At 40.7% G+C, this 25,176-nt stretch overlaps 1 protein-coding gene across 1 annotated transcript in view; it reads right to left on the minus strand.

Annotated features, from left to right (window-relative positions):
- The window catches only part of PCCA (propionyl-CoA carboxylase subunit alpha), a 1,085,625-nt gene that overhangs the window by 56,641 nt on the left and 1,003,808 nt on the right, over positions 1-25,176 (minus strand). Inside the window, 1 exon segment of the mRNA XM_030201346.1 lies at positions 3,776-3,916. Within this exon segment, the coding sequence (XP_030057206.1) occupies positions 3,776-3,916 (141 nt within the window).

Raw genomic sequence — 25,176 nt, forward strand, 5'->3', positions numbered from 1 at the left:
AAGCCACTAGATGACCAAACAAATTCAAAACGTGAGCTAATACTTGGAGTGGTGTGTACATTAAGGGGTATTACCTCAGTTTTTTATTAATTTTGTCGCCTGAGAATTGAGCATAAGTATCTACCAGTTTTAAAAAGTGTCCTATAGATTGTGTAGGGTTTGTGAAAATAGTAAAATATCATCTGCCTAGGCCGCTGCTTTGAGTTCTTCATGTTAAAGGAGATGCCATGAATAGCAGAATTCTGATGAAGAGAAATAAGTAGGGGTTCCAGGGCTAAGTTAAATAGAAGGGGTGACAGTGGACAGCCTTGTCTGAAGAAAGGTGACAAACTCAGAAGTAACCTCATGGAAAGGGTGGAAGTTGTGGAGACGAAAACACTATCTGAATTCAAGAAAGATTGGCACAAGTACATAGGATTTCTAAGGGAGTGATTGGGAGAGTAGATGGCATGGATGGGTAGACTGGATAGGCCATATGGTCTTTACCTGCCTATATTTTTCTATGTTTCTATGCCTTCTGCAGTGGGATTGTCATAAAGAGTAATCTCTCCCTGCACTCCTTAATGCCCATTCTGTGTGGGAGTTTCCTTTTAGTTTTGATTAATCACCCTGAAAGAATCTCATTGAGTGGAATATCAAGACTATAATAAACTTGGAGATTTGGAAATCAATCAGATTCATTCAGCACAATTTGCCTTTGGTAAAACCATGATGCCTCAGATCTTGTAACTCATTTCAATGTAGATATTTGACTATTCTTTTCTTCAGTAGCATCTCCATTACCTTAAACATCACTAAGGCAAGGCTTACTTCTCTGTTATGACCTCTGTGAAGAGGGACCATATCTGTTCATCTCCAATTCTGTGGTATTTCTCCAGTATTCAATGATCTATTAAACACATCCTTTAGTGTGCCTACCCCAGTACCCTGGGATGTATCTCATCCATGTTTAGTTTTACAATTTGTTCATAAACATGTCATTGTAGAGACATTCAGTTTCTGTGTGACAATTTTTCCATATTAAATCTTACAGAATGTCCATTTTATGGATTTGCATTGGTTATCTTAGTGTTGCAATTCTTTAATCATTGAATTATCTGCTTCCTCTTGATAGTCATTTGATATTGTGTCAATGAGTTATTCCCACTTGGTGATTCTACAGTATATCTACTGTCAAATTCTTGCTTGACTGTTTTGTAGACATCTGATTCTCCCAAGCTCTTCAATTTAATTTTCAACTCAATAAGCAAATCATTTATAAATTTTCTTCAATGATCAAAGAAACAATGAAAATGACTACAGATAAAGACCACATGGCCTACTGGTATACCCTTCCATACCAACTTTTCCTCTCCCTTAGAGATCCCCTGTGCATGTTCTGTACATTTAACTTTCTCTAACGTATCTTCCCCTTCCTGCCTTTCTTCCAAAGTATGCACACTGAGATTTGTAAGTCTGTCCCAAAGGTGTAAGTCTCTAGAATTGTACACAGTACTCCACATGAGGTCTCACGAGAAATTTATACAGAGGCACTATCACCTCATTTTTCCTGTTGTCCATTTCTGTCTCTATGCACCCAAGCATCATTCTGGCATTTGCATCATCTTTTCTACCTGTTGGGCAACCTTAAGATCATCAAACATGATCACCTCCAGGTCCTGTTCTTTTTCTGTCTAGAGAACTACTTCGCACCCTATATTGTAATGCTTCCTTGGGTTTTGCAGACTAAATGCATTACCTTGTGTTTTTTTGTATTACATCTTAGCTACCAAATTCTAGACAATTCTTCCATTTCCACTAGATTTTTCCTTATGTTATCCATACTTTTCAGTCTGTCTACCCAATTTTAGATTTTGGTATTATTCATAAAGATGCAAAACCTTATCCAACAACGCAAACCAGATCAAAGACCAATCCCTGTGGCACACTACTGGTAGTGCCTTTATCTTTAGTGAAGCCATTTACCACTACTTTTTATTGCCTCCCACCCAACTAGTTTCTAACCCTGTCAGTCACTTTAGGCTGATATGAAAGAAGCTAAATTTATTTATATGTTGACTATGGGGCTCATTTTCAAAGCACTTAGACCTACAAAGTTCCACAGGTTACTATGGGACTTTGTAAATCTCTGCACTGAAAATATACCTCTATGTGGAATTGTGTCAGACTTTGCATACAACATATCTAGCAGTCTCCCTCAATTCAACTCTCTGGTCACTCAGTCAAGGATCTGTGTAACAAGACCTAACTCTGGTAAATCCATGCTGTCTAGAATCCTGAAACCCACTGGAGTCCAGATACTGTTCTATCCTCTATTTTAGTGCTGTTTCCATTATTTTACTTACCACAGAGGTCAGAATAAGTGGTCTGTAGTTTCTAACATCCTCCTTCCTTCTGCTTTTGTGGACCACATATGCCCTTCTCCAGTTTTCCTCCTAAGAACCACTAAAGCACCAAAATACAGACAGTGTTGCTGCCAGAACTTCCCTTGGTTTCTTTAACATCCTTGGAGGTATTCCATCTAGTCCAGGGGCGTATCTGCGTGGGGCCACAGGGGCCTGGGCCCCCGCAGATTTCGCCCTGGCCCCCCTCCCCGCCGCCAACCCTCCCCCGCTGCTTACTTTTGCTGGCGGGGGGCCCCAACCCCCGCCAGCTGAGGACCGACCCAAAGTCTTCATATTTCATCTTCCTCCGTGGCCATGCTGCAAGGAAGTAACGCTGCAGTGCGAATTCGTTGAATCCAGTTCGGAGTCTGACGTCGCAGCGCGTACAACGTGCTGCGACGTCAGACTCCGAACTGGATTCAACGAATCAGCACTGCAGCGTTACTTCCTTGCAGCATGGCCACGGAGGAGTCGGAGGAAGACGAAATATGAAGACTGCGGGTCGGACCTCGGCTGGCGGGGGTTGGGGCCCCCCGCCAGCAAAAGTAAGCAGCGGGGGAGGGTTGACGACGGGGAGGGGGGTGGAGAGAGTTGGCGGTGGCAGGGGGGGGGGGAGAGGGAGGCACAAATGTGCCCCCCCTCTCTGGCTCTGGCCCCCCCTACCGCCGGATTCCAGATACGCCCCTGATCTAGTCCCATCATTTTTGTCTATTTTTAGTTTAGCTAGCTCCTCACAAACAAAACCTTCTGAAACTTACTTGAGGTCTACCACTTCCATTGCTATATGAGTTTATTTTCTGCAGTAAACACAGAACAGAAATATTTGTAAGCAATTCTGTATGAAGTGCTTGGAGGCTAATTGTCTATGATTGTTTGCTCTAGAGGGAAGTGTGTATTTGTCTGTCTCCCTCTAGTTATTGCCCCTGACACAAACTTGTAGGTGAAAAGTGGCCACATTGGGCATTACATTCCTTGGTGCAATTAAAGCCTTGCATGTCTCCTATCTTTGTTTGGTGGTATGCTGCTCTTTCCACTACTTTTACCCACATACAAGGTGCGAAATTTTCTAAAAGTCTATTTACTCAGGTAAATGACTTTTGAAAATTGTCTCCAAGGATTTAGCACATAGCGCACACAGCCTTATTTATACCAAACAATCTTAAATTGCACATCAAGCTTTTTTGAATAGGCGTCTTAGCTGTATGCTATCTACAACTAAATGAAAACAAATCTAAAAGAAGTTTTTTTTGTTAGATGTCTTAATTTTTTGTCTTTGCTTTGCAAAGGTAACAAAAAATAAACGGACACAGACATAATGCAACCAAGTAACATTTAATATATTTCATAAAAAGAAACTAAGAAAGATGATACAAAACCAGTGATAATCTTACCATGTCTCCGGGTTTGACAGAAACTACCACAACAGTCCCAGGCATTGGTGACCTCAAAATACTGCTGGTGTCTTCTGCTGCTTTCTCTAGCATATATCTGCTCAACTCTGCAGCAAGCTTTGACAGCACTTTTATCTTGTACTTTAAAAAAAATAAGAGAAAACATTTAATAATAATACTATATCTTATTTTTACAGTGCTGCTGGATGTACACAGTGCTGTATAATGTTAATAATAGTTCAAGTATGATAAATTTCTGTCCCAAAGTACTTGCAAAGTGGGGGTACCTGCAGTAATGATGGAGAATACAAGGTTTCATACCTATAATGTATATTCCCTATAGACAGTTGGCTAAATCAGAAATGCAACTGGTTGACATCATCTGACTGAGCCAACATGTGAAGTTTTTTCTCACAGTTCAGAATGCCCTACACAACCGATACTTCGAGTCCCTTAGTTTGGTGCAGAGGTTAGGAGTCATATCTCTGGGAAGGTGGGTGCACATGTCTGTTTTGACTGCAAACGAAGAAGATCCACAAATGGTTTAAATAAGAGGTTTTATTAGTAAAATGTGCCTGATGTGATCACGTTTCTCCTGCACTCAGGCTGCATCAGAGGCCAACTACAGGGGATCCTAAGTAATACTTCCCCTATTAGTTTAAAAGTATAAGCAAAGCAACTACAGCTGACTATCTCTGGAGTAATACTCCTCCTTCAACATCCTCTACAGATGGCCCCTGACACAACCTGAGTGCAGGTGAAATGTGATCACATCAGGCACCCTTTACTATCTGTGGATCTGTTTTGTTTGTCTGCTGTTGAGCATTTGCAGATCACTGCTGCTCTCTGTTTTCTGCTATTTGAGTTTGATTTACTGCACTGTCTATAGAGAACCCTCATTTCAGGTAAGTAATTTTGCTTCCTACTTTGACAAGCTGGATCAGCCAAACAGATGGGAACATTGTTTAGGCCTTAATATATTGCGAAGGCATGGACCACCACATTGCAGCCTGATATTTCTTCAGCAGAAAGCAAATAAAGATGGGGAACCAAACTGTCTGTTGAGTTTTTTTTTACTGTACTATTCAACTGTAATACTGCTAGGCTGTAGCAGTGGAATCTGCTAGCTGGTTCAGTAAAGATTTAAACTATTGTAGTCCCTAATCTGATAAGATCAAAAGAAATTAAGAGTCTAATAGACCGGTGATGTTACAGTGTTTCTTTCATATTCTAAGCCAACACTTTTACAGTTCAGTGTGTACAGGGTCTGTTTTCTTTTAGGATCAGATAATAAAAGGAAAATTAATACTGAAGCAGGATCCATGGAAATGATTTTAAAATGAATCAACCTATCCTTGAATATAGCAAATGGAGAACATTTTCCACAAAGTAGTATGCTTCTCCACTGAACTGCTTTCAAGAGGCTATTAGGATAACAAATGTTGTGAAGAAGTTGTAGATATACTATTAATGGGTGTTCAACATCTATGCTGTTAAAAACAGCAAATGGATTCTCATTTTGCCAGCTGAATTGGTGTCTTGACCAATAACTTATACAGATGAATCAACCAGGACAAGGCTATGAAAATTGTACCAGTTTCACCTTCCATAAATCCTTGGATATGAGAGAAATGAGAGACGGGCAAACAGTATTTAGCTTGCGTATTTTCAATAGTAGTTCAAGGTGAGCTCCATTCAGGTGCTGACTGTAGATATTTCTCTGTCCCCTGAGGGCTTGCAATCTAAGGAGCCCTTTTACAAAGCGGTGGTAAGCTCAACGCAGGCTTAATGCTTGCTCTTCCGGGACTACTGCTGGCCCAACGTAGCTGCTGTTGGTAGTCCTGCCCCTAGCATGCGCCATTTCTGGGGGAACAAGAAAGCCCCCAGAAATGGCTTGCACGGTGCTAATCTGGCAATAATCGGTTTTGGGCTTTTATCAGCTGCAGAAAAAATGGCCCTGGCACACAGGAAAAATGGTCCTCGCCTTTTTCCCGCAGCTTGGTAAAAGGACCCCTAAGTTTGTACCTGAGGCAATAGAGGGGTAAGTTACTTGCCTGAGATCGCAAGAAGCATCAGAGGGATATAAACCCTGGATTCAAAGATTCTTAACTCATTGCTTTAACCATTAATTTTCATTCAGTTTTGTCTTAATAATTGAAATGAAAAGGGAAAATTGTATCTGTACATTTTCAGTTACTTTTACAAATGGAGTTCACTTCTCTTTTTTTTTGTTTTACACAAGTAGAACAGATATGAAGTTCAAGAGCTTTTTGTCAGAATTTGGTTAGAATTTTATCAATACAATTTATTTACTCTTTTGTCAAAGAATATATATATATATTTTTTTAGTAACTAATCCTTTGTGCTCCAAATTTCTTTTGAGACAGAGCCTTTGCAGATTTACCTCCCTTTTACTAAGCCGTGTTTAGTGAATGGGCAGTGTCCATGCTAGCACAGCTTAGTAACACAGGGAAGTTAGTGAAGTAATGTTTTGTATTTCCATTTATTATTGAGTATTACTAACCTAGAATGGGAGCCAATTGTATTTTATTTTCACTGATGAAGTGCAGAAATCAGAGTGCAGAAATCTGAAGTGCTATTCCAATATTCTTGTTCCAGATTTTACTTGCTGCTGAGATTTTCAGCATGCACATACAGTTTACCGTGTTTCCCCGAAAATAGGACATCCTCTGAAAGTAAGACCTAGTAGAGGTCTTGCTGCAATTTGAAAATATAAGGCCTCCCCCGAAAATAAGACCTAGCAGGGGAGGCCTTATTTTTCGGGTAAACATCGGGGTCACCCCCCCACCCGAGATCGCCGGCTCCCCCCCTCGATCAGCGGCTCCCTCCGCCCTCAGTCGCTCCCGGAACTAACCTCTTAACCGCTTCCTTTCACCTTCGCACTCGCCGCAAGCAGCAGGGCTGGCCACTCCTTCCTTCCGTGTCCTGCCCTCTCCTGACGTTACGTTACGTCAGGCGAGGGCGGGACATGGAAGGAAGGAGTGGCCTGCCCTGCTGCTTGCGGCGAGTGCGAAGATGAATAGTGAAAGGAAGCATTTAAGAGGTTAGTTCCGGGAGCGACTGAGGGCAGGGGGAGCCGCCGATCGAGGGGGGGAGCCGGCGATCTCGGGTGGGGGGGGTGACCCCGATGTTTCCCCGAAAAATAAGGCCTCCCCTGAAAATAAGACCTAGCAGGTCTTGGGGAGCAAAATTTAATATAAGACAGTGTCTTATTTTCGTGGAAACACGGTAGTAAATGCTAGACATTCATACAGTTACATGACAGTGAAAAAGAGCACATGGACATTTTCCCAATGTGCAAGAAAAGAGCTACACATAGAGGGGCATTTTCAATATGACATCTAAGTCTGACTTTGGACGTTTTGCTTAACATCCAAAATCCAAAAAGTAAATATAGAAATTTTCGAAACAACAAAATGTATATCTTTTTAATGGCCACTTGGTAGATGTTTTTGTGCTCTGTGCATTTATCTTTTTGGTCCATTTGCAAAAAAAAAAAAAAAAGTCCACATGAAAAATGAACAAATTCTAGCCATTCGGATGTAGGAGGAGCCGGTACTCTTAGTAGACTAGCCACACAAACATCCCAGCAGAGCAGTGGGACACCTTTGGGGGCACTGCAGCTGACTTCACATAAAAACTCCCAGGTACATATCTCATTGTTGCTCCCTTATATTGCACAGTGAGCCCATCAAAAACCTACTGTACCGAACTGTACACCACTACAATAGCCCTTATGGCTACAGATGATATCTATATGTGGGTACAGTAGATTTTTGGTGTTTTTTTTTTTTTTTTTTTTTTTGGGGGGGGGGGGGGGGGGGGGTTAACACTTTACACCACAGGTGTAACAGAGTAGATTATGGGCCTAGGTCCCTTTCTCCACAGTGCACTGCATCGACCACTAGGCTACTCCAGGAACCTGCTTGCTGCGGTAATAGGATTGGCTATAACATCTGAGGCTGTCACAGAGGCTGGTATGTACTGTTTCTTTTACATCTTTAGGGGGTGGAAGGGGGGTCAGTGACCACTGGGGGAGTAAGAGGGTTATTATTTTATTCCTTCAGTGTTCATCTGGTCAATTAGGGCACTTTTTTGGTGGCTTAGTCGTTATTAAACCAGGTCTAACTCAAAACATCTTAGTTTTAGTCCTGGACGTTTTCGTTTTGTTCCATCCAAGCCTTAGGAATGCCCAAATCCTGCCCTTAACCCACCCCCAACAAGCACCCCTGAGATTTGGATGCACTGCAGATGGACAGCATAGAAAAACATCTAGAAAATGGGTTTCAAAAATACCGATTTGGACGTTTTGGTGAGTAAACCGTCCAAATGCTGCTTTATTCCATTTTTAAACATGTTCTCTTTTGAAAATGAGCCCTACAATGTGCTAATATTTTCTTCTTTTTTTTTTTTTTTCTGTAATGAGTAACTAGATGTTGATAATAAGCTAATGCTATAGTTTGAATTTTACGTATATTGGTCAAGCGTTTGTATTAATCTGCTCTGCTTGTTATTAATAAAAAGATTACTCAAAAAAAAAATTTCTGATTATAAGTAGCTGTTGTGATTAAGTTAGATTAGTACACTACACCGAGTGAACTCATTGTTACATTTTACACGATACCCATGATTTGAATTTTATTTCATTTCTTGTGTTTTAATTCTTGTGCATTTTGAGTTTTGTAACTATGAAGTAAGACTTTAATATCTCCCTCATAGACATCATGACACTGTTACACTTGAATTTAAAAAGACTTAACTTTGAGGTTTCTTACACATCATTTGAACTTTTCATCATGGATTGTAATGTGCAACAGCGCTATGCTTGAGATATCTATGATATGGACATTATTCAAGTGGTGTTATCTTTGCCACCCTTCATCATTCTTCAGATCATTTGTTGTCCATGAGACTTCATGAACTATCTGATGCTATTCCATTATAATTATTCCTTCATTTATGATTTTATTACTTATGGCTTCTATACTTATGATTTTAATTGATTGATTTGCTTATGCCACTCTGAATTGCATTTTAGTTTAATGATTATTTAATTTAAAGTTAAGACTTAGTTGCACGGACACGCATTTATACATTGATACTTATGCTTAAGGTTAAAGGTACACTTTGTAGTTGAAGTTGTACTTCTTATATAGTTAAGGCACACAAAAAATTATACTGTGGCGTTATTCTTTTTGATTTCCTTAGTTCAGTGCTTAACATTTGTGCTTGCTCTTTATAATTGAGTTAGAGTTATATCCTTTCGTATGCATTTAAGTAATTTCAATGATTTTATGCAGGAGGAATGTGAACGATTACAGGAGGACCTTGCGAGACTGGGAGAATGGGCGTGCAAGTGGCAGATGAAGTTCAATGTTGACAAGTGCAAAGTGATGCATGTGGGTAAGAGGAACCCGAATTATAGCTACGTCTTGCAAGGTTCCGCGTTAGGAGTTACGGATCAAGAAAGGGATCTGGGTGTCGTCGTCGATGATACGCTGAAACCTTCTGCTCAGTGTGCTGCTGCGGCTAGGAAAGCGAATAGAATGTTGGGTGTTATTAGGAAGGGTATGGAGTCCAGGTGTGCGGATGTTATAATGCCGTTGTATCGCTCCATGGTGCGACCGCACCTGGAGTATTGTGTTCAGTACTGGTCTCCGTATCTCAAAAAAGATATAGTAGAATTGGAAAAGGTACAGCGAAGGGCGACGAAAATGATAGTGGGGATGGGACGACTTTCCTATGAAGAGAGGCTGAGAAGGCTAGGGCTTTTCAGCTTGGAGAAGAGACGGCTGAGGGGAGATATGATAGAAGTGTATAAAATAATGAGTGGAATGGATCGGGTGGATGTGAAGCGACTGTTCACGCTATCCAAAAATACTAGGACTAGAGGGCATGAGTTGAAGCTACAGTGTGGTAAATTTAAAACGAATCGGAGAAAATTTTTCTTCACCCAACGTGTAATTAGACTCTGGAATTCATTGCCGGAGAACGTGGTACGGGCGGTTAGCTTGACGGAGTTTAAAAAGGGGTTAGATAGATTCCTAAAGGACAAGTCCATAGACCGCTATTAAATGGACTAGAAAAATTCCTCATTTTTAGGTATAACTTGTCTGGAATGTTTTTACGTTTGGGGAGCGTGCCAGGTGCCCTTGACCTGGATTGGCCACTGTCGGTGACAGGATGCTGGGCTAGATGGACCTTTGGTCTTTCCCAGTATGGCACTACTTATGTACTTATGTACTTATGTACAGTGGTATTACTTATTAATTATATACTAATTGAGTGATCATATATGTGATTGGTATATTGATTTGCTATATATTACTTTGATTAGTAGTACTGTTAATATATATTTCAATATACATATTATTGGGCTCATTTTTGAAAGAGAAGGGCGCCCATCTTTTGACACAAATCGGGAGATGGGCGTCCTTCTCCCAGGGTCGCCCAAATCGGCATAATCAAAAGATGATTTTTGGGCACCCTCAACTGCTTTCCATCGCGGGGATGGCCAAAGTTCACGGGGGCGTCCTCGGCAGATAATGGAAAAAAGAAGGGCGTCCCTGACGAACACTTGGCCGACTTTACTTGGTCCATTTTTTTTTACGACCAAGCCACAAAAATGTGCCCTAAATGACCAGATGACCACCGGAGGGAATCGGGGATGACCTCCCCTTACTCCCCTAGTGGTCACTAACCCCCTCCCACCTTAAAAAATGTTTTTTAAATATTTTTCCCAGCCTCTATGCCAGCCTTAAATATCATACCCAGCTCCATGACAGCAGTATGCAGGTCCCTGGAGCAGTTTTAGTGGGTACTGAAGTGCACGTCAGGCAGGCAGACCCCTCACCTGTTAAAATTGTGGTGGTAAATGTGAGCCCTCCAAAACCCACCAGAAACCCACTGTACCCACATCTAGGTGCCCCCCTTCATCCCTAAGGGCTATGGTAGTGGTGTACAGTTGTGGGGAGTGGGTTTTGGGGGGCTCAGCACACAAGGTAAGGGAGCTATGCACCTGGCAGCTTTTTCTGAAGTCCACTGCAGTGCCCCCTAGGGTGCCCGGTTACTGTCCTGGCATGAGAGGGGGACCAGTGCACTATGAATGCTGGCTCCTCCTATGACCAAAGGGCTTGGATTTGGTCGTTTCTGAGATAGGCGTCCTCGGTTTCCATCATCGCTGAAAATCGGGGACGACCATCTCTAAGATTGACCTAAATGTTGAGATTTGGGCATCCGTGACCGTATTATCGAAACGAAAGATGGCCGCCCTCAGGAAAATTTGGGCGCCCCGATCGATTACGCTTCTCTTTGTTTTCATCGGTTGGTTCTGATTTGCATAGTCTTCTTTTTAGTTAGTGGAAGCTGCAAAGACTTCATTGAAGTCTTTTCACCTTCCTGAGGGGGGGGGGGGGGGAGGGAGGGGGAGGACATGTAGGAGTATAAACTGACATACTTGTTTGTGTATATAAGGCCTGCCTGCATTATCCTGAGGCATATGAACCAATCTTTCACTACATCATAACCGTCCTGTCATGGATTCCTAATGCACTGCATAATAGACTTGCTGTGCTAGAGGCACTGAATTGGTCTTTGTTCATTGTTCTCTGTGTGATCATGAGGCCTTGGACCTTACACAAGATACTTTTGAGACCTATGTCCTTCATTAACAACAATGAAAGCACATTGGCCTAAACTGGTTTGATATTATAGTCTATCCTGGCCTCTATTTTGTCCACCAGTATACTTCAGCCATTGCTCATAACCTCTCTCACATGGACCCCTGTATTTCACTGGTTCTGAGGGACTTTGTGTGACCAATTCTTCTCATCATCCAATCAGAGAACTGTTTTACATGTGATTTGATTGTTTGCCATATAATCATGCACTCTTGCTGGAATGTGGGGGTTTGGTATCTCTGGGAAGCGAAGTCAGGCAATGCCATCCTATACAGAGATGTGAGGCCAACGAGAGAGAGAGAGATATTCTTTTAGCTTAAGCTGAGCTAAACTATGCCAAACTTTGAAGAGATGAGCAGAGATGCGAGATCAAAGAGACTCTTTAGATAAGGGTATTTGGACTCTTTTGATACTTTTCTCTGAAGAATGCTACTCTGTCATCCAAGATGCCACTCATTACTCAGTGCTCATAGACATACCTGAACTATAAGCTTGTGCCATACTGAATAACAATTAGTACTATGTAGCATTCCACTTACACTAAGTTCCTGAGAATGGCATGCTTCCAGAATTTCAGGATCATTGCTGAGCCAGCCTTTCATTAAGAACAGAGACTGAGATACCGTGGAGCAAAACCATCCTATACACAACCTTGTGCAGTCAGCCTGGATGATCCAGGAGCTAGATGTGAAATATCAGCTCGGAGTCCAGGAGGAAGAAGTGAGACCTGCCACACCAAAGGAGCTAAGGACTCTTATGTGCATCCCACAACTTGGGTGAGCAATAGTTTCCTTCCTAAGGTTCAGGATTAGATAGAAAGCACTTGTAAGTTCCAAGTGTGATTCAGGACCTTTGGCATATGGTTCCATAGGAAAATGTATGTTTGTTAGTGAATATGAACCAGGGGCATAGCCAGACCTCACAGTGGGAGGGGGCATAGCCCGAGGTGTGGGGGGGGGGGGCACATTTTAGTCTGCCACCCTGCTGCCTCGCCCACCTCACCACTCCCCACCCACTGCTGCAGCAAAGTACCTAGGCTGGCGGGGGTCCCCAACCCTCGCCAGCTGAAGCCTTCTCCAGCGCTGCCGTGTTGCCTTCCCTGCTCTCTCTTCCTCCTCACATTCTGCATGATCCTTTAAGTGAAACTGAGCATGCTCGATTTCACTAAAAGGAGTGTGCAGGACATGAGGGGGAACAGAGAGCAGGGCAGGCAACGCGGCAGCACCGGAGGCTGGCGCTGGACAAGGTTTCAGCTGGCGGGGGTTGGGGACCAGGGGACTGGAGGAAATTTGGAAGGGCCCAGGACCCCGTGGTCCCATGTAGCTACACCACTGATATGAACATTGTAGTAGGAATAATTAGTTGTACTGCTATTACTATCTCATTACTGTACTAAGTTTTGCAATTGCTTTGCCAAACCAATATATATTTTTATTTTACAAATAAATTGTAATTTCTAAAATGTGGCATTCTTCCCTTATACTGCCAGCACACCTATATAAACACCTTATTTTATGTTTTGGGACCACATAAAGGTGTAAATCATCCTCTAGATAAACAAGATAGCCATAACCAATAATTAGGACAATTATTTGACCCAAATGTGCCATTCCCAATAGTCCTAGTCTGTAGTCACTTTGTCTTCTGGAATAAAAGAGAGGATATTTCTTATTTTTTTCTAGGAAAGAGATCTACTACTGAGATTCTCCATTGCAATAAGAGATTTTGTACTATCTTCTGATCCAATGAGCTTTTATGAAATGTTTCAAGCTTCACCCCCAAGAAACTGTGCTGAGAGATACATCTGTAAAATGTTAGTCCAGATTTTCAGCATCTAGGTACTGCAGATTTAAAACCTAGTTTCTTCCTGTTTGTTTACATAAAACATTGCTACTTGGTTGTCCATTGGGATTCAATTTTTTTTTCCTGATCATGTTCCGTTGAAAGCTTGAAAGAAATGAAGATTAGTTTTTATTCTAGAAAAGGATTGTTCAAGTTCAGTCCTCAAAGGCTGCAAACAGGTTAGGTTTATGTGGTACCTCTAATGAATTTGAAAGAGAAAGACGTGCATATAGTGGAGGTATCGTAACAACCTGGCCTGTTTGTGGCCCTCAAGGACTGAACTTGAACAAGCCTACTAGAGAGTTGATTTTTTTCCTTCTCTTCCAAACTTTTCATTGTATAGTTAATGCATCCCTGTGGTTAATACTACTTGGTGTTGAGAATGTTGGAAAGAAGTCCCTAAATTAAAGTATCATGTGTTTTTTCACTAACTCAGGGCTTCTTTTACAAAGCTATGCTACCGATTCTCGCTGTGGCAAATGAGAGAAAGCACATTCAATTCCTATGGGCTTCCTCTCATTTGCTGCATGGGAATTGCTAGTGCGGCTCTGTAAGAGAAGCCCTTAGAGAGCAAAATAACATATACATTTAGTTTCTTTTTAATTGGGCAACATAAATTTCTGGGTCAACTTGTCCCTTATCAGCATGTCTTCTCTCTGATCTGGAAGGAAAGCTTTCCCAACCTAGGAATCTATTTGGGCTTAAGATGCACGTATTAGTTTTTAGTTTTTAAAAATAATGGAATCAAAATTGAGTGCAATCATGGTTATTCACGGGAATCATCCTGATCAAGCGGGAGTGGATGTTGCTAATACCAGGAGGAGATTATTTGTTTTCTGTTTCAGTATCAGTTTTATGTTGTGGTGCATTAGGTCCAGAAATTGGGTTAAAATTTCTTTTATTGAACTGTAGGTCAATATGGAATAAAACCTCTTTATTTCCAGATAATGCAGATAGTATTAGTCCCTCAGTTATTTGCTTTACAGATATATAGTTGAGATCAGGTGAATTAGCCTATTTATATCATTTTCCTGCTGATTTTGTAATTTCATTATCCCGTTCTAAAAAGGGTGGGAGTGTTGCAGTTGGGTTTACTAGGTCTATATCTGTTGAGCTTTCTTCACTTGGGTTGCTCTGTAACAATGGCTCTCAACCATGTTCCCAGGACAAACCTAGAAATCAGGTTGTCATGATATCCACAATAAATATGCATGTGCTACAATGGAGGCAGTGCATGCAAATTTCTCTCATGCATATTAATTGTGGATATCATAAAAACTTGAATGGCTAGGTGTGTCCTGAGGACTGCATTGAGAACCCCTGCTCTATAAGGACGTGTTGTTTTATTGCCTACTGGGTTTGCCGGTCTCTGTTTGGAATAATACTTACCAAACTATTGAAGATTTGTCGATAAAGTTCTCTGAGGAGCCTAGGACTAAATATGTTTTATCATTTTTATCAGATTGGGGTATGACTTAAAAGGTCTAAGGGCCTATGCACATAGAAGGGCATACACTGGGTCTAGTATTGTCTTTCGCAGACATTAATGACTTCCTGTTGGATCTCAAATGCAAATCTCTTTCATGCACTGACCATTCTGTTTTGTAATTTTAATTGGTAAAGATTTGGTGGCAAAGAGCCTTGTAGTTTTTGTGCATTAGGTACTGTGGATGTGCAGAACATACCTCCACTGTGTCAGTATTTTCTTGATGGTTTTGAGCAACTTACTCTGTCAGATCAAGCATTAACTTGGAATAAGACTGAGTGAGGTATTAGATGAGGTGGTACTGGTTCAAATAAGAGTTTTTCATTCTTGGTATCATGACGGTTTAAAGTTGACTAAATGTCAATTAAGGAAATCAGAGAGAACCTGGAGGAAGACAAGATCCCTATCGTCATTCTGTGGCTGTAGAAAGCTATATTATAATTTATAGTTTAAATTGGCAAGGCAGACATTATACTCAAAGCTTATTAGAGAGGCAGCTGTTCCATCTAAACAACTTTTTTTCAGTGTTTTCATTCTTAACATCTGACAAGAATATGAGATCCATTCATATTCTGCCCCCATATGATTTAGCACAATATTTTTGCACTAAGATCTTGAATCTACAAAGAACATTAGGTACTGTGCCATTAGATGTTGCATTGTCTGTGATGGATCCAGATGCAACTCTAGCTCAGGAGACTGGGAAAGCCACTTGGGATAGGTTTCAATTACCCTCCCTAATCGTGTTGGATAAGATCTTCTCAGATGCATGTAAGCTACTGTAGTTTGGATCCAATTCCTTCAAAGTGGTTTATGATCCCAAAGCATGGACAGTTGGGATTGGCTTGAACATTGATAACATCGCCTTAAGACAGGTGAGGTTCCGTCTTACTGGACGCTGGCAGTAGTTAAGCCTATTTTGAAACAAGGCACATTAGATGCTCTGCAGTTTCGAAGCTATAGGCCGGTTTCTAATGTATGTTTTTTTTTAGCAAGTTAATGGAGAAAGTGGTATTGGATCAGCTGGTGTCTTTATAGAAACCACAAATGTGCTACATCCTAGACAGGCAGGTTTTCATAAGGGACAAAATACGGAAACTATTTTGGCAGGTTTTTTGAGTGAAGTACTCTATTATATAGACAGTGGACATTTTGCACTTACTGCCTCTCCCTGGATTTGAGTTCAGCATTTTATTTAGTGGATCATGGGCTTTTGCTACATAGACTAAAGAGTATTGGAATTGGAGGTTTGGTGTTAATGTGGTTTAAATCATTCTTATCTGATCGTACTTTCAGAGTAATATATGGGAGCTAATCCTCGGAGATTAAAAAAAATCTGGATTCTGGAGTGCCCCAAGCCTCAGCATTACTGCTTATTTTATTTAATATATTTTTAAAGTCCTTTAGTGACATTAATTCAAGAAATGGGGATTAAGGTGTGTATGTATGTGGATGATATTTTGTTGATTCGGGGCATTCATGCACTGATCCAGATCTGGCAACAAGGCAATTATGTCAGGATAAGGTGGCCCCTATCCATTTCCCCCATCCTGAAGACCCTCTCCTCCTGATTGTTCTCAAAGACAAACCCCCTCCCCCAAATCTCTTCCCATCCACAAAAAATCCCCATGGCCTACATTTTATAATTACTGGTGTCTAGTGGGATTGGAGGAGGAGTGATCAGTCATGCCTGCCCTCTCTGCCAGCAACTCCTAGCGCTAGTCTTCCAGTACTATCATTAGGGGTCTAGTTGCCATATAATGGCAAATGGCTAGGGGTCATGGGTGCCATTTTGTTCCTACAACTGGATGGGGCAGGAGTGGATGGGGAAAGCTTTTCTGTAACCAATTAGAATCTAGAAGTGTCGTGGCATAAGATGATGCATGATAGTTTAAATTCTCTTGGCGTCTTTATCAAGCCCTCCGCCATTTTTGAAAAGTGCCAAAGTTTGTGAAGCGGCAGTGGAAAAAAAAAAAAAAAAAAAAAAGAGTTGTTCGAGTAGAGAATTGTCAGACTCTTGGAGATTGAGTTTTTCACCTTTATTTTCCCCTGATGCAGCCTAGAAAGGTGAAACAGGGTATCCCCTGTTGGGATTTGTAAAGTTGCAGTTCAGAAAGAACACTAGGCAACAGACGATATAAATGCTACAACAGTGAACATCCAAGATAAGTACCATACTGTGGGCATCATTATTTAGCTTCACTTAGTCTATTCTGTATCTATAGAAGGTATTTGTCATTTATAACTATATACAGGATAGTGAAGTTTTTTTACGACATGATTGAATAGAGCCTCCTACAATTCTGAAGGTGTTGTCCTTACAAATAGGAGTGACTCTGATATTCACTGAAGTCTTTTTTTCTCCACTTTTCAGACACTGTTGTTGATATTTTCTTTGGAGAAATTTAATGACATCCCTAAAGATACAGAATATAATAGTAGAAAACTGATTTTGATATTGGATTCTACTGATTCCTTAAAAAAAAGGATTGCTCCTGAGCCCCACAACTAGACCATCAGAATCCCCTCTGGGTAGGCATCAGGAGTGGGTTGGGGGGGGTCCAGGGCTGCCCAGCGAGATGGGGGTTTGGGACAGCTGAGAGGGGATGGACATTGAGGGAAATCAAAAGAGGATCTAAAGGATTGTTGTGAGGGGGTGGGGGAGATTAAACAACTCTGTCATCTCGGGTGCTACGCATGTAGATTTCCAAAATAGCTGCTTTACAGATGCATGTGCCGTGAAATACAGGTGTACACTGGTATTTTTGCAACCTGAATATGTAAGCGGCAATTTATTTTTCCCACATTTATATTATATATTCATATTGAAATTTATATCCCACATTATCCCAAACTAAGTTCAAGTTCAATGTGGCTTACAGTATAATATTTAAAGAATAATTTTACAACATAACAACTAGAAAGAAAAAGGTAGCAGATATGATGACTAAAGTAACTTATATAGGGCATAACACCTTTTGAAAAGAAACGTTTTTAGTAATTTTCAAAAGCTTATGTAGGTCAGGTACACATTTGATATATTTTGGGAGTAAGAAAAACTAGCTGAGAGGACTGATTTATAAACCATCCTTTCACAACTAGGGTAATGCAGAAGTAGGAAGTCTCTGGACCCATGGCTAGAATTACGAACTGGGAGTTCAAATAAAGTAAGCATATAATCAGGAATCACTCCATAAGTGATTTTGAAGGAAAATATACAAAGCTTAAAAACGACCTTGGCTCTAATTGGCAATCAATGCAGAGTAATGGTGTAGCCTTACTGAATCATGCAACACTGCATAGAAGCCTAGCTGCAGCATTTTGTGCAGTTTGAAGTTTCTTTATTAATTTGTCTTTGCGGCCTGCGTAAACTGCACTGCAGTTTATCAAATTGTGCTATTATCATTTCAATTTGTGGAACCTAAACAGCTTAAAGAATTTCTAGATGCTAGAGTTGATGTGAATGTTGTGTGCCCTCCCTAAATTGCAGGCTGGAGTCAACAGAGGTAGCAACTGTATGCTGTATATTTTTCCTTAATGCTTATTAGATATTTGTAATCTTGGAATAATTTTTGCTTATTTTGTGGACGGAAAGGCGTATAAATTTTTTTTCCTTAATGTATTTTAGTTTTTTCCTGTAAAATGAAAGCTGATTGCATATTCACATTGTTTTGTGATATATTATAAAATATTAATAAAGGAATTAAACAAAACAAATTGTGCTATTATCAGAGTTTGGACTACGTTTTTTAATATTTCTTTTGAGAAAAGGCGTCTTAATTCTTTTCAGCCTCCATAAAGTTTTAAAGACTACCAGAGATACTTCTGAGTCAAGGAAAAGATGTTTATTGATTGTGATTCCTAAGATTTTCATATTGTGTTCCAGTGGGTACGTACATTGGTCTATGACAAATTCTTTATTTACTTTATCCTTCTTCCACCTTAACCCCTCTATTTTACCTTCCCCTGCATATGCCCTTGCTTCTCCCTCACTCCCACACAATATCTGTCCTTTTCTTTGTTCTTCCAGCACCTGCATCAGCCCCCAACACCCATCTCCCAACTGCCCCTGTCAGACCCCAGCCCTTTTCTCAGGCCTAAAAGTGGATCCCTTCTCCCATCCCCAGTCTAATAGCTCTGAGCCCCCTTCTCCCTGCCCTAGCCCTAGCATTAGCCCCATTTTGGCACCTGCCCCCAGTGTCAGACCATCACTATTCCCAGCCTTGTATCAGCCACCACCTCCTAAGTCCCTAAATCAGTGCCATTTCCAAACCCCAGTCCCCTTCTCCCAGTTGTCCCCTATTTAAGATTATACAAAGTCACTAGAGGTCATAAAAAAAAGGCTCAATCAAAATATAGGACCAGGATGGAAGCAAACAAGGACTTCAAGGGGTTAAAACTATTTCAAGGATTATTTAGATCATTTAGGGCCCTGTTTACTAAAGTGCACTAGTGCTTTTAGCATACGCTAATGCTAGAGATACCCATATATCCCACATCCCAGAATTAGTGTGCACTAATATTTAGCACACGCTAAAAACATTAGCGTGCCTAAAGCACAGCTTAGTAAACAGGGCCCTTAGTACTAAGTTCAACCACAAAATTATCTATTCCAAGGTTCAGCTAGTACTGATCTCAACTTCATATTGCCAAACTATTAACTTTAAAAGGACCAAATATATCTCAAAGTCATCATATGCCATTTGAAATTTAAGATTTGAGATCACATTGATTCAACCACTGATAGAAATCCTCCAGCTGCTGGCAGTCTTCTTGCCACAATAAAAAAATACCATCAATATATCATCTCCAGATGTAAATATTGTCATAATAAGCAGTGGCATATTAAGCTGAATAAACCATAACCTATGTTCTTTTAAAAAGGTATCCTCATATCTAGCCACATAAAGATTATCAATGTTGGGGGCTATGATTGCCCCACTGCAATTTCTTTAATTTGCTGATGCATACATCCATCAAATTTAAAATAATTCTTAGTTAACACCAAAGTGGCTAATTCTATGAAAAACTTGAGATCCTGAGAGAAATCCTATTACTAAGGATTGACCTAACAATAGACATACTCACTTTGTGGGATCTTAGAATATAAGGACTCAGTAATTAACTCTGAGATGTCATATTTGTATATTCTGATAAGGAATAAAAGATCATTTGAGACTACAAATTTCCACAAACCCACTCATAAAAACAAACAATTACATTTTCTGAGTTTTCAAGTTAGGACTTTAAAAGACAACGTTCCTATGAGCCAGTTTTTTACAATTTAGAAAATTGTGCACTACTTCTAAAGAATCTGAATACCAAGTTTGAGATTTGGGGCAAATATTTAGAGAAAGATGATACCCTGAATACTGTATAAATAAAGGGTATATGACAGCCAGATATATAGATAGCACATCTCTGTTAAATGTGCAGAAGGGTGAAGACAATAACAAAACAGTGTGTACCATTCAATTTTCACACTTGGCTAGTGATTAGGAAGATTCTAAGATAGAATTTGTACCTGCTTTAGAACTTTGAATGTTTTAAAGATCATTTACTAATTGTACCACACATTAGGGGACATAATTTAAAAGACAAAATTTCATCTGCCCTCCCTGAATCTAAGGTACATATGCAGAAGACTGGTCACTTTCAGTAAGGTAAATGTATTTTCTGCAGGCAGATGATTGTAACAGATACTTTCACGCCCCCTGGTGGTACTAAAAATATCAAACTATGTGAGTATTCTAAATGTGACAACAAATGTGATCCTATGTGAGTATCTGCCCATGTGATCTACTATATACTGGGAAGACTATTTGGATGCTATGACAAAGACTGTCTGAACACAAAAACTGTATAAAAAACAATCAGCTTGAAGCACCACTAGTAGAACATTCTATATATCTATGAAGAACTGAGAATATATGATCAATGGGTTCTGCTGGCTACATTGCGAGATACCTCTTTCAAGAAAAACAGCAATTCATTTTGTACAATATTTTATTAGTTTATCCAACTTAAAAACAAAACACATATCAGCAAAAACGAAAACAAATAAAAACTACAGAAATCCTCTCAGTTAACCATCAACATAGAACAGTCAACAATTCCCACCAATTAACTTTCCTTTTAGTATACAGCAATTGATTTTTAACCTGACTATGGCTTTTTAGCTGAATGGGGGAATACTATTTTGTGAAATATTACAATATACATATTTGCAAGAACTTTCTACGTTTCTCACTTCTATGAGGCCTACTACATCTGCTTTGGATGCTATTCCTTCTCCTTGGTTGAAAATATGTAAAATGGGTTACTTCTGTTGGTTTTACATACGATTACACAAAGTTGTCCCTTCCCATGGAAGAGAGTAGTGATTCGTCCAATATTAAAGAATAGTTCTCTAGACACCTCCATTTCCGCACATTATCATCCAGTTTCCAATCCTGGCTTTCTTTTCAAACTCTTAGAGAAAGTAGGCTTTAATCAGTTACTCTCACATGTTGAAGACTCCTCAGTTTTTCATCCATGTCAATCAGGTTTCCATTCGCATCATAGTACTGAGACTGTTATTACTGCTTTTCTTAGGGACCCTTTTACTAAGCTGTGGTAAAGGGGGCCCTGTGCTAGCTGCGACAGACGTTTTTGTGGCACGCCAGGCCCTCTTTGACTGTAGCGGGTGAAAATAGCCAAAAATTAGCACTTGCCACATGGCCATTTTTTTTTGGGTGGGGGGAGTACTTACTGCCACCCATTGAAGTGGCGGTGAGGGCTCCCCTGCTAACTTACCACTGGGTAACCCCCTGCGGAAATATTTTTTTCAATATTTTCGCTAGTGCTGGAAATGGCATGTGTTTGGGATGGAACTACCGCCGGCACCTGCGTTAGGTAGTGGTAGTTCCAGGTTATCATGCAGCAACCCTTTAGCAAACGGGCCTCTTAGTGAAATCCATTCCATCCATGAATCTAGCACTAGTGGTATCAAGGGACCTATCAGAAGCCTTCAATCTTGTCAACTACTCTTTACTTATTTCTCGACTCTTGGATATTGGCTTGGTGGGGTGTAGTTCTAGATTACCGTTCTTTTTCAGTTCACAATATTACACACTATTTCTCATCGATCTTGTGGTGTTCCACAAGGTTCAGTGTGATCACCTTTACTTTTTAACATTTTCATAAGTCCACTTGCAACTTTAGTCAAATTTCAAGTTTATTAAGAATTTAATATCCTGCCCTTTGGAGTGCCTTCAGGGTGGCTTACAATCTAAAATATATAAGAAAAGGGGACAACACAAAGACAGGATAAGGACATGAACTATTAGGGCAAAAGGGAGAACTACAATAATTGATAGGATAGAAAGGAGAGGAAAAAACAACAGGGAGTGCCACAGGCATCTTCCAGGCACCTCATGGCTCAGCAGCCGCAAAGACCATCTTTAAGACCATCTCTAGCCTTCTTAAACAGATTGTAACCTGGTATGTTTGCATCCCATTCATGGGAATCATTGAACCATGTCTCCATGATAGCAACAACGTCTAAGTCTGCCGTTAACATCAGGGCTTGCAGATCATGAACTTTGTTGCTTAGACTGTGAGCATTTGTGGTCATCACTTTCCAGCTAAATTTCAGTGGCAGTCTCATCTTCTGTTTTGTTTTTTCTTTAGTCTCACTAACTGCTGTGTTGGTAAGAAGTGATTTGCTAAGACAATTGTTTTCATTATTTTCTTTACGACTGTCACACCTTATCTTTAGCTGAGGGTGACCACTGGAATTGACCTGCCTCCATATGCCACCCCCACCCTCTAGTTTAAATGCCTACATACATATTGTCTGAATTTCTCGCCAAGGATTTTTTTCCTGCCACAGTGAGATGCAGTGCATCATTACAATATAATCTTCTGTTTTTCCATGTATTGCCCCATCCTCCTATGTACCTAAAACCTTCTTGATGACAGCATGCTTTGAGCCACCTATTGAAATTCTTGGTATTTTGTAAACTTTTCTCTCCATTTCCAAATGTAGGTAATACTTCAGAAAAAGCTACCATTTATACCAAAGGTTTTAACCCCACCCCCAGCTCCTGAAAAACTCTCTGTGCTGCAAGTGGGTACTATTGGCCAGGTCATTTGTTCCCCAGGTGGAACACATCAGTGTTAGACTCCTTAATTTCTTCTCTGATTATAGTATTTGTCTGGTACTCCTGGTAGCTGAGAAGCCTGGAAGGCATTTCATTTTGCTGGGCCCCTTGAACTATGTTTCAAAGTTAATGCCTCTGATAATAGAATCCACTAGTAGCAACAGTGTTTTGGTTTGAGTTTCCTGATTAGTGCATAGGGGGTGTCTTTTCTCTTGCTTGCTTTTTGTTCCACCTCAGCTCTATTTTTTGGAGCATCACAATGTTATATTGGAGCAAACAAAGTCTGTAGGGGCAACAATTGTGAGAATGGATGCTTCTGTGCCAAATGTTGTAGTCTACCCGAGCCTATGTGATCATCTATTCTTAGGTGGTTTTATTCTTTGAGGCAGTGGTGAGAAATTGGTATAATTCTGTGCAGTGATAGAAGCTGCTTTAATTGCATCCAATTCCTGCTTTATTTTGATAAGCTCCTGTTTTATACTAGCAAGCTGAAGACAAATAGGACAAGCTTTAAGCCTCCAGATGGTGTGCCTTGGAACTAAAGCACCATAATTATTACACAGAATAAAAGTCATTTTGATTGGTTGAAATACTATGATAGGGTTAACAGTCTATAAGATTGCCTGTGTATGACTGAGGAGTAATGCCAATGACTTTTCGATGTCTATATATGAGTAGACAACCCTGGGGAGGGTGGGGGGTGGGGACTCTAAGTCCCAGTGAGTCAGCCAAGTCCTCTATCAAAAAGGTTCTAGGGCAAGTAATGACAAAGTTTGCTAAAATAATCAAATTCAGTTTGATGTAACAGTCAAATTCAACCAGAAACTAAGGGGTCCTTTTACTAAGGTGTGCTGAAAAATGGCCTGCGGTAGGGTAGACGTGTGTTTTGGGCGCATGCAGAATTATTTTTTAGCGCATCTTGTAACCAGGTGCCCCTAGGTGCAGCCAAGGATATAACAATCTCCTCCAGCCACAGGCTCCCGGCACAATGAAGAAATAGATGTCCACCAGTAACTTCAATCTTAAGGACTTTTATTCTATGCAGGTTTCTAATACACAGTTCCAACAGCAGCATAGCACATACCAGGATTCAATACAGGCTTACAGGCTCCAGTCTGGGCTCTTTATCCAGTGCACCGTAAACAGTAATTCAATTCCCAAGACAAGCAGTTCTTTCCGTTCATTATCACAGTCCAGTCACCAAGTAGCAGTTTCTACCTTCTATCCTCTTTACCTTCAGGAGAGTTCAATATTTTAGGGACTCCTTCTACCCAAGGGTTTTCCCCTGCATCAGCTTCACAGTGAATTCAATACTTTTGGGACTTCCTCTCACCCAAGGAATCTCAGCCTGCTTCAGTACTTTAGGGACCTCCTTGCCCAAGGATTTTCAGCCTGCAACTGCTTCTCTCCTTCTCTCTCCTGAACTGAACTCAACTCCTCTCCTCTGCTGGGACTCCTTCCCACCTGCCTAATCAATCCCTGGCTTCAGCTACCACAACCAATCATTCTCCTTCCATTAGCTTCCTCACACCCCAAACCAGCTGAGTTGAGCATTAAACTAATGAGACCGATGAGCTCCTGCACACAGGGTTTCCTAACTCTCTTTCCACCTAGTGGCAGCCACTCTACACAACCTGCCAGCTTACACCCATGTTCCCTGATTGCAGCTAGGAGTCCAGTCCGGGTTCTTCATCTCCCCCTCCGGCTCCTTGCCTGCAATGCCTTCTGGGATTTGTATTTCAGACAAACTGCCTTAACCCAACTATCCTGGAGGTGACTATCACAATGTACAAAAAATGCTTTTTTAAAATTCTTGCCAAAAATGGACGAGCGGCAAAATGAAAATTGTTGCGTGTCCATTTTAGGTCTGATACCTTACCGCAAATCATTGACCTAACGGTAAGGTCTCACGTGGTAACCGGGCGGTAATGATCTACGCGCATCAGGAAATAAAAAATATATTTTCAGACGTGCGTAGTGGATGTGCACCAAAATTGAAACCGCAAGGGCTACGCAGTAACTCCAATTTGGCACACGTAGGCGCCTACGCTGCTTAGTAAAAGGGCCCTTAACTTTTCTCCTGAAAGTATAAATATTCCAAATAATTATGGCAGTCTCGGCAATGTAAAAGCAAATTAAGTCTGTTGTAAGACTAAAGCTTTTTTTTTTTTTTACCTAGGAATAGCAATGGGAAATAAACCTCTCAGAACTTGTCCACAGTATATAGCC

This window comes from Microcaecilia unicolor, chromosome 4, assembly GCF_901765095.1.
Source record: "Microcaecilia unicolor chromosome 4, aMicUni1.1, whole genome shotgun sequence".
Taxonomy (NCBI): Eukaryota; Metazoa; Chordata; class Amphibia; order Gymnophiona; family Siphonopidae; genus Microcaecilia; species Microcaecilia unicolor.